The sequence below is a fragment of the Drosophila albomicans genome, chromosome 2R (assembly GCF_009650485.2).
Source record: "Drosophila albomicans strain 15112-1751.03 chromosome 2R, ASM965048v2, whole genome shotgun sequence".
NCBI classification, from domain to species: Eukaryota; Metazoa; Arthropoda; class Insecta; order Diptera; family Drosophilidae; genus Drosophila; species Drosophila albomicans.
The window spans coordinates 25,763,326-25,780,403 of NC_047631.2; the positions used below are offsets into that span (position 1 = coordinate 25,763,326).

The following is a 17,078-nucleotide window of genomic DNA, read 5'->3' on the forward strand; positions in this document are numbered from 1 at the left end:
ATGAACAATGTACATTGTGCATACATATATTTCACATTTGTGCTCTCTTCTTCGCTGTTTTTAGCCCAGCATATTGCGCATACGTCGCGTAGGCTGCACGCTTTGCATGCGCTTTGCAAATTAACCAAATGCCACACAAACAACAAAAAAAACGCAAGTGGAAAATAAAAAATATAAAAGTTGTATAAACTAGAACCTAAAACAGGCGGCAAATGTAATGACGTTTCGTACTTTGCTTCATTTTCGTTGATTTCCTTCTTTTTTTTTCGTTGTGGGCGTGGCCGACATTTAACACATTTCGCCCGTCGAAAACAAGCTGTAAATGTTGGGCACCTGTTTGCTAGAGGGGAGGAGGGGCAGAGGGGTCTAAAGGGGGTGTGGCACACGAGTGTTCAGCGCTCAGTTCAGTGCTTTTAACATATTTCGTATGGGCTGCGCCATTTTAATTGCATTTTTGCCCAGGCATTCTTTGGCCTGTCATGCAGGCAATAGTTGCGCGCCTAAAAATAGGCTGCACTCTGGCTTTCGCTTCTGGCTTCTGGTTAAGAGTGCTTTTGCGTGTTTTCTATTTTCAACTTAATTAATAGCAAACACACCGCAACCAACAACAGCAACAGAGCTACAACAGCAACGACAACAACGAATGGAAATATTTATTCTTGGCAAGATTTTTTGGTTCGCCTCACACTTGATTTATATGGCGCACATATTTTATGCATAATGTTACTCGTAATTAGTGCTACATACGATTAAGGCTAAACAACAACTACAACAACAAATGCTGACCAGAAGTTACTTGTCGTTGTAGTTGTCGTTGCTTTTGCTGTAGTTTGTTGCCTGATTTAGCCATTACCTTGCCATTTAATATTTATTATCAGTAAATTACAATTGTCTCTCACATGCAATTGCCTCACAGCTCCTTCTGCTTCTGCTTCTGCTTCTATTGCTTCTGCTGCTGGTCATAAATATTTATTCACAACAAAACTCTCTACCAAAAACCTGTCACTGCCAAAGGCAAATGTTTATTTAACTTTCGGCTTCCCTTTTGTGTGTCTTTGCCATTTTATTCTCGCAATTGACCAAAGGCCATAGATTTTTCGGTAAGTCCAAAATGCTTGAGCATTTTTCAATGACAACTGCAGCTTTAATTAAACAAACGCACAGCTGGGCATATAAATTCCTAATGTCATAATCTAATCGTATCTTTACTGAAAATATGAAATTATTATTGAGCTGGAGGTTAGCACATAAAACACAATGGCTGACAGCAAGCAAACGATTAGCTGAATTATGGCATCGAAAGCACAGGAAACCTATAATTGAACTCGTTATTGTTGGGAATTGTGTGTGTGTGTGTGTGTGTGTGTGTGTGTGAAAAGAGTGAAACGGATTAAGTTCGGGTAGTTCACATTATGTGTAGTAAATCAAGGCACGGAAAATAAATAATTTGAAAAGTAAATAAAATTAGCTAGACCAACGACTGCAATCAAAAGTGCAGCTAAATATAATTTATGTAAAATGTTTTGCATAAATGTCGCAAGAAATTCTGATTATTCTCTAAAAAGATAATCTCGTTACCTACTTTTTATTATACAAAACAAACAATAAACTACTTACTTTTGTTATTAAATTTTAATAATTAATACAATAACTTTAATAACAGAATATTGTTTGGAAAATATGTTGAGATAGTTTACATTCTAATAAATCAAGACATGAACTGCAAGTAATTTCTAAAGTCAATAAAGGCTTCTAGAAATTAAACGGAAATTAACAAAGCTATGGTCGAGTGTGCTCAACTGTGAGATACCCCCTATCAATTTTCAATAAGAGTAAAACATTGTGGTATTATACATATAATATACCAAGTTAATATACTTTAAAAATTCTGAAATATAACAAAAGCTATAGGTGGTATATGATATCGTACCACATTCAAAATAGACCATACAGTACAAAATATACCAGATTGTCTTCCAAAGCATTTAAAATCCGTAGTAAGTAGGCACTATTCACATACAAAAGTATTTCTTAAATAACTTTTAGAATTTTGATATGATTTCACCAATACTAAATACTATAAATATTATTGTAAGTATAAAAAATCATGGCTCCGAAATCTAGATGTTCATACGGACGGACGGACAGACAGACGGACTTAGCTATGTAATAATACCCTTTTACTCTATGGGTAGCGGGTATAAAAATTCAGCTTAAGAAGAGGTTTAATTTGTATAAGTATCGTTGCACTGCAGCATTCTTAAAATCTGCCAATTGTTTTAAGAGTTAATTGTATTAAGTTAATTATGAAGATAAACTCTTACACAATTGCTGACTTAAACTACTTACGCTTGTAAATAAGTTCATTAATATTAAGCTCTTATAAATTATCGAATAATTGCAACAAAAGAATTTTCCGTTTTTCACAAATAAAGCTGCCTTGGGCAGAAGCTGAAGCAATAAATGAAAGAACAGCAAAAACAATCAGCAAATTAACTTTATCGCTTTTGGCAGTCAGCAGCTGCATTATTACATGAGTAAGTGAGATTGTGTGTATGTATATTATATCTATATAAAGTACATGTTTGTGTGGTGCGCTAATGAAGCAAAAATTATCTGCTTAGCAGTGGCAACTGCCTGCAACTGTTGCCTTTGTTTTCGGGCAAGTCACAGTTCCACTTTCAGAACAACAAAAAGCAGGTGTGTGCGCGGCGATAATGATTGTAATTAATTTAATTCCGTTATATTTTCATCTAGACGACGGAGGTAACGATCCTCCGCAATGCGCTAAATGTTTCCGCTGCTTTATATATTTTTGTTTTTCGTTTTCGGGTTTTATTTGTGACTCTTGTTTTCTGGGGTCCGCCTCATTACGTTACATGTCATTGTTGCAGTTGTTATTGTTGCCGTTGCTGTTGCTCGTTTTTGGCCACAGCTAAAGGCATTTTTCACTGTACTCTGTGTGGCAACGTAGTTAATGTTCTGCTGGCCTTCTGTGAAATCAGTTAACTCCTTTTGCTAATTACCAAAGTTTTATTTCCAGTTGCTATCCCATTTTATATGTGGCCAAGCCCCGAAAGCATTTACAGCCACCATTTGCAATCTTGATGTTCGTGTCAGGGCCACACTTCTTTATGTGGAGACCCACATACGAATGAGTCAGTGTGTGTGTGTTTCTTTCGTATGTATAAACGTAGACAAAGGGTTAATTAAAAGCCGTAAAAACTTGACGTCGGTATATTGGTAAGTATTGCCAACATGCGTTCAGTTTACAACGTTGAAGCGTTGAAGTTACTTTGACAGCTGCAGTTCAAATGTCAAGTGCACGCACACACCACTCAAGAGGGGGGTGGGGAGTAAGGTGAAAACGCCCACATGATATGGCCTTTGTAATTGACGAAAACAATAACAAGTTGTGAAACGAAACGAAACTTCAGCCGCAACAAGCTGCAAGGCGAGAGGCAACCGCCGATGTTGCTGCTGCCTTTTGCTGTGTTGCCTGCACTTGAAACTTCCTGTTGTTGTGTGTTGCCTGCCTGCCTGCCTGACTGCCTGATGAGATCCTAGACAAAGTGCTGTCAGTGAAAGTGCATCACACTCTCAAGTTCTCAAAAGGTAAATATTTTTGCCTTAGTTATGAAATTTCCAAGCAAGTGCACTTGACTTGCTTGCAAATGCTGCTGTTGTTGCTGCCGCTTCCTTGCAATATCAGAATCAATCAAGTGCTCAAATTTTAATCAGTTGTTGCGTTCGACAACGAGTTTCATGAACTCTTCTCACTTTGATGGCAAAACCGCAGCCCGCAAACTACTTGCAACTGGGCTAAATTAAGCTCTGGCCAACTGATGTAGTTGGCATAGAAGCCAGAAGGATGCTGCAACGTTGCATCAATGTTTCATGGCCACAGTTTCAACCTCAAATTACACGTTATTCGTTTGGAGTGTTGCTTTCGCCAAGCACGCCTTGAAGTGCTGCTTTAAATGATGCTGAATTTTGATGTCTTTAGCGGATTGATGAACATTCCTGGAACAACAAGCAACCAACAACGAACAACCAACAACCACCGAAGGCAACCTCTGTCCTTCTGCTGTACTTCCCCAAGCACTCCGAGTGTGTCTTCCCTTCTGTTGCAAAACAAATAACAATAATTATCTTGACAACAATTTCCGGTATTTGTGCTTCAGTCGAGCGCAACGAAAACCAAAATGAAACTCGGGCTCAACTCAACTTGACTCGACTCGACTCGTCTCGATTCCTTCGCTTGCTTCCCAAGCACCAGACACGAGGAGCCGTTGATAACCTGCGGAGGCAGGTGCGGGGGAGGAGGAGGTGGATGGTTGGGCCACAGGTTTGAATATTTTGTAATTCATGTTGCTTTTGTTGCCTGCGCTGTTCTGTGTGTATTTTGTGTGTTGTGTTTCATTGTGCTGTGCTGTGTGGTTGTTTGGCTCCTTTCGTCATTCCCAGTGGGTTAGTTTTTGCTCTTACTTCTCCCTTCTGGCAGACACAAAATATCATGTCAGACGTTGTTAAACTTTTGTCTTATGATTTCTTCAAATTTGATAAGGCAAACACACAACTGAAGCTGAAACTGAAGCTGAAGCTCGTCTATAGACGCAGTGGCGACCATTAATTTATATCCTGAAATCATCTTCACATTAAACAAATTACTTCAGCTCCAACATTTCTCCAGCTCTTGCATTAATAAATGTTAATTTAAGCATGAAATTAAAACAATAATTTAAGCAGTTTACAGCTGATATTCTGAGACGTTAATGAAGTACATTTCGTATAGTTATGTTAGACGTAGAATGAAGTATTACAAATTTTTAATGAAGATTATGGTTGATATTCATTTGACAACTCTATTAGTGTTCATCTGTCGCACTTTCGATAAGTGTCAATAATTCGATACAATCCTTTTTTAATGATTAATAATTAATTTAATATATATACAACTATTTTAATTCATTTGCCTTCAGTACAAAATAATTTAATATACAAATAAAACTACATATCAAATATTTTTTATTTGTTGTTCGGTCTATAGTTTTATTGATACAATATTTTAAACGAATTATATTTACTACAAAATATTTTAATATTTAAGTCAACTAAAATACTGTCATGAAACTCTCATGAAAACTTTTGTTTGTTTCTCAATTTGAACTTTTTATAGTACTTTAAATTTAAAAATATTTTAAAGGAATTATATTTACTACAAAATATTTATAATTCATATTACAATTCAAGAATGAAATTCAACTTCCGCTTTAAAACCTGCCTAAAATAAAACTCGCAAGCAAAACTTTCTTCTGCTGCTTGGTCTTTACTTTTTATGGCACTTTCGATGTGGTCAATTTGATCGTAATTTTGTGGATAAACACCTGGCTACCTGTGTATGTCCTTTTTATGTTCTCTCAACAAATTTATAAGTTTTAATTGTGTCTGCGACAAGACGAAATTCCAGCCAGCGCCTGCCAACACCAAAAAGCATTTCCAAGCAATTAAACCCAAAACAATTTTGACTAGAAATTTGCTTAATCCACCCAAACCACACAAATACATACACTGGAACACTCGCACATTCACATGTGAGCAAATATTTTAATTTGTATTTATTTTAATGCTCGAACGCCTTCAACAATTTGCCAGGCGTAAAACCCACATCGCAACCGGATCCCAGCTCAATTCCTTTTTCTTCCCCTTCCCATAGGCAAACAGTAGCCTTTAGGGCCACAAAATGCAAGGAAATTCCTTTTGAGCGCATGGTCAAATGATTTCCAGCTATTCTTTTAATGTTCTACTGCTGCTTTGGCTTCACTCTTTCCCCCACCTCAGGCTCAGCGCCTCAAGTTATGCACCAAGTTTTTGGTGGTTAGCCAACGACAAACAAAAATGCCAGCCTACAATTTTTTTCCTGGCTTTGCTTTGCACTGCAAACGCCTCACACTTGGCCATCAAATAAACTTTAATGGCCGTGTTAATAATCATAAAATTTCATTAAATTACCCAGCTAAATAGACAAACAACAAAAAAATCAAGGGTGCAAGAGGCAGTCAAATGAGGCATTATCAAAATATTCGCTTTAAAGAAAATAAAGACAAGTTTGTTCTCTTGAGTGTGGGGGAAGGGGAATGCGAAGCCTGTGAAACAATTCAATTACGTTGTAAAATGTCTAACTACACAGTCTGAGTGCGAGGCTGTGTGTGACGTCTAATAAAGTTTCATTTTATAGACCTGCCAGCACTTCTTGCAGAAGGCAACAATTGGCGAAGCTCGAACCACAGCCGTAGCAGTCTTTTGAGGCATAACTTGTGCTCATCACAGTGACCTCAGGCTACCATAGCTAGTGTTATTGTTGTTGTTGTTGTTGTTGCATTCTGCAGCCATTTTCACAAGTTTAGTTGGAAATTGAAAGCATTGCTGTGGTCAGTGTCTTTGTCGTTTTTCTTGCCCCGGCAAATTCTTCAGAATTACTTTTACAGTTTCTCTGGCATGTTGTAGTTGTTGTTGCTGTTGTCGTTGTTGTTGTTACAGCTGTCCGAAAAGGCGCACTAAACACTAAATAAAATTTTAGTTTTCAACTGCACACACATACGCAGAGAGGACAATGCGGCAATGTCCTTGGGCATATGTGTGTGTGTGTGTGCGAGCTTACTTCACTCTTGTGACTCTCTGCCATATTGAACGAAGATTTATTGCAGTGCCAGTGTGTCCAAGTGGAAATAAATCAAATAATTTTCCATGTGGAAAAATTTCGAGCTCACAGCTGAAAGGAAAAAACTACAAAAAAAATGAAACAAAAAAAAACGAACTGCAAATTAAAAACAACAAAAAGAAGACAGAGAGGAAGCGAGAGAGAGAGAGAGAGAGAGGAAAACACAACCAAAAGTCAAGTGAGCCACAAATTCTCGGGCAAAACGAGTGCAAGCAGCTGCTAGTAAGGCTCATTGTGTAATTTACTCATTATGCAAGCACACAGCATGTGTTTGTGTGTGTGTGTGAAAGAGTCTTAGTGCCTGCGCTTGAAAGTGCGCTACGAAAAGTGCAGACTCGCCGCCGCCTGCCCTGCTGACATGCCTGGCAGGCCCAATGTTTGCTCATTTTACATACAAACAAAACAACAGCAGCAACAACAGCAACAACAACAACAACTACATCATGGGAGTCATTTAGCCTGCATATGCATGAGCAGCCCTCTGGCCAGTTTTTGGCTCGGTCGCTCCACTCTGAACACTGAACACTGAACTCTGCTCTCTGCTGTCCTCTGCACTGCGCCGCTGTATTTTTATATTAGCGCACACACATTGCGCATACGCCCCGTGCGCCCTTGCACACATTACCTAACTGTCATTGTCCAGAAATTAACGAAAATATATGTACGAGAATATACGTAAGTATCTGAAGAGTGTACACAAACATATTCACGCTGAAGGCTAAAGGCGCCGCGCTGCAAGTTTTCAACTCTGACCGAAAATGGGCAAACACAGCACAGAGTAAAAGCTACACAAAAATAAAAAAAAATAGAAGAAAACTTTTGCATTTCCTCGTACTAATGTATGTTAATTACAGGGGGATTTTCCATGCAGAGGATTTGCATTTTAATTTATGCACCGAAAAATTTGCGTTTTGTTTCTGTTTTCTTCTTTTCATTTTTGCATTCTCAACAAACAAAACAAAATAACTCGAGAGAGAGAGCAGCGAAAACGACAACAACAAAATAAAAACATATACATATGTATGTAATACCTCAAATGAGAAGTTACAGTGCAATCAACTGTTAGAGTGTGTGTGTATTGGGGCACTTCATTATATTGCCGGTAAAAGTGGACGACGCGACGGTGTGGCAAAAAAAAGAAGGAAAAATTATATTTATACTTGAAGGACTGCAAATAAGTCTGAGCTGTAAATAAGTAAGTCAAGTGCTTGACCGTTAATATATATAAAAACATTATTTTTTAATTGCTTCAAATTCGTGTGCAATTGCGAAAGTTTTATGGTGCTGAGGTGCACTTTTTCACACGTACAAGAAATAAAAATATACTTCTTTCTTTTTTCATTCATGCCAAGAAAAACGTTAAAAAGCCTTTCGCTTGAAAATTTACTATGGCTTTATTAAGTTATATAAAAGAACTCATAAAAAAATATCAAAGACTTCCCTGATGTTCACAAAATTAAGTACTTTTTTATGTCCGACAAATTATTTTAAATAAAAAAGTAGTCGGAATATCATCGAAAGACCATTTTAATATAAACTAATATTAAATTAAATATGCCAGCCTTCAACTTTGTCATCTTTGATGATCAGAGAACTGAGCGCGCAAATCTGCAAAATTAGCAGAGAGGAGAACAGTCTTGGAGATTAGATGGCGCCCTTGTTCAATTAAATTAATACAAAGCCAAAGTACACGCATTAATGCTAAGTAGCTACACCCACACACACACACACCACACCACAGTACACGTTGAGGCGGGGCAAGCTGTAAAGGAGAGAGGTTAATTGGAAGGAGTGGCAATCTGAGCAAAGCCTATGAAGAGCAGCCAACTTAAGCAATGGAATTTGAGCACAGGCAACTGCTAACCAGCTAAGTTGGAGGAGATACTACACAAGCAGGTGCAAAGTGGAGAGGAGGAGGAGGAGGTGAAGGTGGCAATGAATGTGCCTCCCAGTGTGTGTGTGTTGGTTAAGCGTCTTACTCAGGTATTTATGTATTTACATTGTGAATATTTAATGGAGATATGCGACGGATTACAACAACTAGTTGGCTGGTTGCCATTGCGTATTGGGGTTTGTTTGCCAGTGTGTGTGTTTGTTGGTGTAGGTGTGTGTGAGCGTGTGTAGAAAAATGACACACTCCAAATCCAACTAAAAGAGAATATTTAAGCAATCAACAACAACTAACGAAACGAAAGAACAACATACGAGAGAGAAAACTGAAAGCTCACTCTTTATTTCACTTTAATGAATATTGCATAGCCAAAAGGCGCGCTTGCTGCAATGTGCCCGAAATGAAAAAGCGGAAAATGCTAAAAGCGAATGGCAAATATAATATTCCTCCAGCCTCCGGCTGTCAACCTTCCAGCCTGCCAGCTTGCCAGGGCAGAGAGAGTGGCCTACGGCTTTAAATCATTCAAGCGTTATTTTTATGGCTCGAACCAGACACAAAATTCAGTTTCAGTCTCCAGACTCAGTTTGCAGTGAGTGCTTCTAACTATTTAAAAACGAACTCAAAAAAATAAAAGAGAAGCAATTTTTTAGTTAATTAAACGACAAAGCAAATGCCGGCGACTCGAATGCCCTTTGGCGTCTTGGCTGCAGAATACAGCTGTTTATAAAGTTGGGTCACAGTTAACTGCAGAGCAGGTCAAGCTTAATTTTAGTTAGTCCTTACAATTTCCAACAAATTTCGATTAAAAACTGTGTTGCCATGATCGATTTGTAAGTTGCACATTACTTTTTCAGCAGCAACTTTTTCCGTTCAAAATTCTAAAAAAAAGTTGAACTTTTATTTATTTTAGTATCCATTAAAAACTAAGTTGCTATGATCGATTTATAAAGTGCACAATCATTTTTTTGTCGCAATTTTTCTTATTCAAAATTTCTTACCCTGACTGCATAGCTCTTTATTGAGTTGAGTTATAATCAATTGCCAGCTGCAGGAGCAAGTCAAGCTGTAGCTTAGCTTTTAGTCTTTCAAATGCTTAGCAAGAATATTAAACTTTAATTCATTGTTTTTAATAAAAACGATGTTGTAATGATCGATGCATAAAGCACACATTACTTTTTCAGTGGCAACTTTTTCCAATGAACATTTTGCACCCTGGCTGCAGTTCGCTTTATGGAGCTCAAGCTTTCGGTTAGATAGTCCTTAAAATGTACAGCTAAAGAACTGGTTTTTTATTTATTTTTTATGGATTAAAAACCGTATTGCAATTATCGATTTACACTTTTCTAGAGCAACTTTTTCAATTCAAAAATCCAACTTCATTTTCCTTGAACCCATTCGAAGTTAGCAAGATATCCTGCTGCGATCGTTGCGTGCCGTCAAGTTTATGTGTCTGAAATGCGCCATATAATCAATGTTAATGAATTTTAATGGCTGCCAGCTTTATCTGTTTGTGTGGCCACACTTAAAGCTAATGAGGCCATAGAGCTGGCGAGAAAATGCAAATGGGAAAATTGCACAACATTGTTAACAATTTGTGCTGTTGCTGCTTTTGCTTTTGCTTTTGCTGCTGCTCGTTTTTGCACATTTGTCGCAATTCGTTTATCCTCTTATTTATATTTGCACTAATTTACAGTAAGCAGTTTTAGCTTTCGCCCCATGTTTGTTATTAACAATGGCGTAATCATCGTTTTGTTGTTTTCTTCCTTTTTTTTTTTTGTTGGGCAGGGTCTTGCCCCAAACGCTTTTCATGCTCTAATTAAGTGCAGTTACTCTAATGAGCAAAAATTGCAAACAGCAAACAAAAAAAAAGATGACAACAAAAAACTGTCCCAAAAGCTGTAACAGTTGCAGCCACAGTTCCGTGAAAGACGCGACCGTGCGTGAAAACTTTATTCCTTGGCAGAGAAAAAAAACCAGATAAAGATAGTGCTTGTGGTTTGGCCTCATTGAAGTTTTGTTTTTTTTTGCTAAGCTTCATATAAATCTGCAGTATACTTATACTATATATACAGATATAGTTGCTGCGCCCTCTAACTGTGTTTGGTCATCCATTTGTCTATGCAAAATTTGTGTCGCTCATTAGTGCAATTTGCATGCATGACAGCAAATTGAGGCCCAGTTTCGAAGCCAGCAGCCGTGTCCATCTATCTGTCCAGCTATCCAGATATCCTGGCAGCCGTTCACAATAAATGCATACTCAGTTTACCAGCAGCAGACACACACATACAGTTATAGATACAGATAGAGAAACAAATGCTATTGCATTTAGCTGCTGCTACGTTCATCAAATGCAGCACACGAGACTCACTCCTGTCTCATTCCTTGTCGCTTGTCCAATTCAAATACGATGTGTGTTTTATTTCGTATTTCGAAGCTATGCAATTGTTAGTGTTGCTGTTGTTGTTTCGCATCTCCATTGCAGGCTGGGCCCTCTGGCTTGACCGATCCTATTCGAATGCTGTCCAGATTCGGCGACACTAAGTAAACAATGGCGCAGCTGTGGTGCAGCATAACACACACAAACACACACACGACGACGACGACGACGACGTTTGCCCATTGGCCTGTCTGCGCTGCAGGCTTTGCAAATATGCAAATGTATCTGCTGCATTCGTCTCGTCTCCCCTTCGTCTATATTCGATAACATTTCGAGCTCAGCGTCACATGCAGATAAAACACAAAACATTCCGAATTAGTAGTCGAAAAAAGCAGCAGGAACAGCAGCAACCATTTTTCCAAAAACCAAATTCATTTTCAATTAAGGACATTTCTGCATATCGACAGAGTGTCGCTTTCTCTCTCTCTCTCTTTCCCTACGCCTAATGCATTCTGTGTTGTGTAGTTGTTGGTGCTAAATATATTACGTATACGTATTGGATATGTACTATGTATATAGTTTTTGGCAATTTACAGTCGCCGCTGTTGACACTCGCCAGCCAGCCAGCCAGCCATATTGCCAGGGTGTCAGAATGTGGTCAAAATGCCAATTGCAAAACAATTGCATTTTGGTTACTTTGCTCTTAAATCCGGAATTTCGATGGCAGCCAACTAACCAACATTGCGACGGCTTCCGATGACACTCTGAAACGGGCGTTTGCTGCTAACTGCTTGGCTGCTCAAACAAAAAAGACCGAATGGACTTTCTCGCTCTCTCTCTCTCGCTCTCTCTCTATTTATCTCTCTATGCTGCAAAGACAATAAAACGTTAGCAGCCTGAGCTTAAAAGCAAAATATTGTAGAGCAATGTTGTGTGTGTGTGTGTATAAATCTCCTGCTGCATTGCGTGAATTTCATTTCGCACTCGATTTTCCTTTATTTTTTTGTTTAGTTTCTGCTATGTTACAGTTGCTGTTATTCTACATAGTTGTTGTTGTTGTTTTTGTGGCTATGCAATGGTCAAATTTTTAGACGACAAGCATTTTTGACATATTCCGCAATGAAATACTCACTCGCCTAGCTGCAAAACAAAAACCGAAAAAGCAATTAAATTGCACACTCTCAAATGCAACAGAAAACAACACCAATCAAACACACACACACACACTCACACACACAAATAAAAGCACTAAGCAACAATATTAAATAGTTTCAAAACAAGTAGAAAGAAAACGACACAAAACAAAAAAAGAATCCTTCAAACACACACATACACAAACAAACGCACACATTGAAATGCAAATGTGGCGTTGCTAAATTGCATATGACATGCAAATACGTTTAATTTCAAAAACTAAACTAATAAAAGCAACTGCCACACACTCGTCCACACTCATTTCAAATTCTGCCGTTGAGATTCTTTTTTTCGTTCTTTATTCTCGTTTCGTTTTTTTCTTTTTTGCACTTTTTTTGTGTGTTTGGTGCACAAAATAAGCAATCGAAATGCATTTTGCGCAAATTTGAAAAGTTAAATAAAAATAGAGAAATTTTTGTTTGCATTGCAGTGCAATTAAAGCACTGTGTAAATACAAAATAGATATCAGATTAGAGTTGTCGTAGCCAAGCACAAAGTAAAGCCATCTCTGCATTAAATATGCATTAAGTAACAGGAGAGTCAAAGGAATATTTTAATGAAATGCTTATTGAAAAACTACATGCAAAACTGTTTGCTTGAGTGAAATGAAATTAAATAAATACAACATCAAAACAAATTATTTTCTCTGGTCTTGTCATTTATTTAGTATAATATTTGTACGCGTCAGTGTTTTAAATAGAATATGCAATCTGGGAATTACATTTAATTAATAAATGTGTTTCTCATAGACCATTTAAAGTTAATATTTCGCATTTACTTACCGAAACATTTTATCTTTAAATAAAGTAAATTCATGAAAGTAAGTTCTTAAGTTTTATTTTAATAATTTATTCATTCATTTTGTAAACTAATTTTACTCCTGATTATGTATAACATACATAAAAGTAATTTTAAAGATAAAGTCGATTAAACGATTAATGGCACATATGATAATAACAACAGTATCAATAGTATTACTCCTCAACATTTGCTTGTTCAGTTCAAAATTGTAGAAGTTATTATTATTATTAGCTATTTAATTATATTTACATATTGGCTGACAATCTAGTATATTTCAATACTCCATCGTATTATTTGTAGTACTATATAAATATTCCAAATATACCATTAGGTATATGTTATTTTAGTATTTTTATAGTAACCAAATTTCATTTTCGTTCATTAAAAATGTGTAACTGACAATCTAGTATATTTCACTACTCCATGGTATGAAGTACTATATAACTATACCAAATATAGTCTTAAGTATATTTTAGTATTTTTATAGGAACTTAATTTCTTTTTCGTTCATTAAAAATGTGTAACTGACAATCTAGTATATTTCAGTACTCCATGGTATTAATTAAGTACTATATAAATATACCAAATATAGCGTTAAATATATTTTAGTATTTTTATAGTAACTTAATTTCTTTTTCGTTCATTAAAAATGTGTGTCGAGCACACTCGATTGTAGATTTCTTACTTGTTAATATTAATTTAATACCTCAAGTTGTTTATGTTAAACATATTCATGTATTTTAAAGATATATTTTTCTAAATTCAATTCAATTTATAAGTATGTGTTCTATTCATTGTATACACTATTCTTTAAGTAATTCTTTTGAAATCTATACCTTTAGCATAGTAATGACGACTATGAGTTGGCAAATAAATTGAGTGGGAATGCAAGGCGTACTATTGATAGCAGATTGCATCTGTTGGCAATACAAAACTAAGGCAACATGTAGAAAATTACAAGGAAATGATGCGCAAAATATTTCAATACGAAATGATAAATACATATTGTAGCTGAGTAGAGAAGCGGGTATCTAACATTTCCTTGCGCTCAATATGGACGTGCTGCTCTCACAAGCAACTGTCCTGAGCAACAATACACGCGGGTATCATATAAGCACACACACACTTACACTCGCACACAGACACATAGAGATACGGTTACATGCTTGGCAGTTAAAAGCGGCAACAAAAGAAATCGCACATTTCAACGTTTTGAATTTGAAAAAAGGATATTTTTCACATTATAATAAGAAATGAGGCTGAGGACGCGCGGCGCATGTTATGACCTCGTCCCTAGCTCCTTGCCACAGTGCTTCTATTTCACTCTTTACGTTTCTATCTCTCTCTATCGCTAGCTGCCTTTGGTAGCCACTTTAAAATGCAGAACAGCTGAAAAATCATATAAACACAAATAATAAAATCGACAATTTGGCAAGAGGCGCACGCACATCTACATCTTATCCTTGTATCCATTCGACCGGGGTGTGTGTGCGTGTCTGTGTATATCCGTGAGTGTGTATGTGTGTGTGTGCAATGAGCACATAACTGCAAATGTACTAGCAACAAAACGTGCGGCGATTTTGTAAAAAGTCCAAATAAGCAAAAGGGGTTAATTTTCCATCTCATCCTCTGCACAACAAAAAAATGTTATTTCGAGTTTATTTTCTTTCACAACTTGGCGACTTGACGACGCCCCAAATATGACCATAGCCAAAGCCAAGCCTTAGAGTATATTGTGGCCGTAACTTGAGAGAATAATCCAACGATTTAATAGTGCAACTAATCCGTTTAGTGGAACCAATAAACTGCAGAAAGCAGAGTGAGAATTTTAGCTCAGCAGTTGCAAAAAGAATTCAGCTTGAAAAACATGTATTTTAATGGCGTTATTTTATTGATGCTGATGCCAGCAATCTTTGCCGATGAGGAGCTACCCGAACGAGATCTTATACAACCACGAATCTTTCATGGCAAACCCATAAGTCTAAGAACTCTAGGAGGCTATGCTGTGCAAATCTATCGTGGTTCAACACTGGTGTGCACTGGCACTTTGTTGAGCAAAAATCACATTCTGACGGCAGCACATTGCTTTGAGAGGGCAAATTTCACGGACTTTTATGTGGTTGCTGGCGAAAATGATCAGGTAGACTTTTACTTTGAGGAGGATCGAAACTATGTGATAAAGGGAAAGCGACATCCAGACTACAATAAATTACAATTCATTGGCGACATTGCCGTTGTCAAAGTGCGGTATCCCATAAGAGGACGCGGCACTGGCTACATGAATCTCTGCAGTCGTTTGATGTCCGCTGGCAACATGGTCACAGTCTCTGGCTGGGGAGCTAGTGAAAACCAAAGGAACCACAACGAGCTGCGCACAATGCGTATTCCAATTGTTGCAAAGCCCGAGTGTAACGAGAAGATGGCCATAAAGTTACCGGTGAATGTGATCTGTGCCTCCAACTATAAGAAGAGCACTCTGTGCAACGGTGACTCAGGTGGACCGATGATCTTCAATGGTGAAGTTTGTGGCGTTAGCACGTGGACCTTTGAATGTGGTAATACAATCAAACCTGACATTTTCATGAGTGTCTACGTGTATCGGGATTTTATAAACAAAGCAATGGATGAGATGGGAGATTGATTGAGAGTGTAGAGGATTATGAAATTTACATGAATATACAAAAGTGAATATCTTACCATTGACAAGATTTTAAATTGTGAATAAAGAAATATTTTATATTGCAGAAAACTCATCAAAAATAAAGCAAAGTACCAATCACTTTGAATAAACCTTACTGATAATGTGACTTTGAATTTTTGGTAAAATAAAAATTAATACATTTCCTATAATTTCTGTTTTGATTACAAATGAAGCTCAGTATTTAGAATTCTCTAAAACTGCGATCTTTAAGAAATTTGATTTGAAGTTTTAAGAAAACTAATACAAACGTTTAAAGCTTTGTAAAAATATAGATTACATTATTATACTATATTGATCATTTAAATTTATTTAATCATAATGACTATTGATTGCAAAAAAAAAAAAATATTTTAATTTTTGTTATATTATTTATATTATTATGAATTGTTATTTATTTATTATTATTATTATTTTATCATATTATTATGAATTTTTATTTGTCCAGAAACAAAACATTTTACTGATATTAGAATTGCCTTAAAAAGAAATGAAACGAAACAAAATTATAATAAGATTCTCATTATAAGTTTCTGTTCTAGTTAATGAAAGAAAGTGATTTGCGTTCCAACTTGTTTTTGGTATTATAGAAAATACTATTATTTACGGTTCATTTACAAGTCTTTCAATTCTATTACCTTTCTTAAGTGATCTCACTGAACCTTGTGAAATTAAAGTTTCCGTTTGTTGAAATTTTACATCGCGTGTAGAATTGAAAGCTAATTCTCTACACTTAAATCAGTAACACGCTAAACCAGCTGCGCTCTTTCTCGGCTCTCTTACGCTCTCGCTCACGCGCTCTCTTTCGCTTTGGCGCTCGCTCTCCACTCTCTCTGTGCTTTGGGTCTTCCAATGCGCTGCCAAGCATGAAGAACATGAGAGAAACACGTATGCGGCGGCTGCAGCGAACGAAGAAAGAATGAATGAAAGCAAAGGGGGAAAACAAGCAATAACAAAACCGCAAAAGCAATGAAAAATTTCTTTAAAAACCTGCCGGCCGCAGCGATTTCCAACTATTCCAGGCGGGTTTCCATATCACGTTCTCGTTCTAGCTGTTGTTGTTGTTGTTTGTGTCTTGCTGTGATTGTGTTGTTGCCGATAATAAATGCTGTTGCTGCCTTTTGCAGCTTGTCACACTTTTGCAAGCGTTTTTATCAGTCAACTATTTGGTTCTCCGCTCTCCACTCTTTTCTTCTCTCTGCTGCTGGCGCTGCCATTTGCTGTCTCGCTCGCCCGCATAGAAAAATGCGCAAAGCGCAACTAATGCTGACACGGCCCCGCTTTCACCCGTCCCCTTCCCCTCGCATCACTCAATCTCTCTCTCTCTGTCTCGCACTTCCACAAACCCCACTCAGTGGGTCGCTCACTATTTGTGGCTGTGGCCGATTTCAGTGCA

At 37.2% G+C, this 17,078-nt stretch overlaps 1 protein-coding gene across 1 annotated transcript; it reads left to right on the forward strand.

Annotated features, from left to right (window-relative positions):
- The first annotated feature begins 14,835 nt into the window (after positions 1 to 14,835).
- LOC117574810 (seminase) lies at positions 14,836 to 15,669 on the forward strand. Its single transcript, XM_034258777.2, has one exon. It carries the CDS (start codon positions 14,852 to 14,854, stop codon positions 15,623 to 15,625), a length of 774 nt encoding a protein of 257 aa, XP_034114668.1. The 5' UTR covers positions 14,836 to 14,851; the 3' UTR covers positions 15,626 to 15,669.
- Positions 15,670 to 17,078: the final 1,409 nt, after the last annotated feature.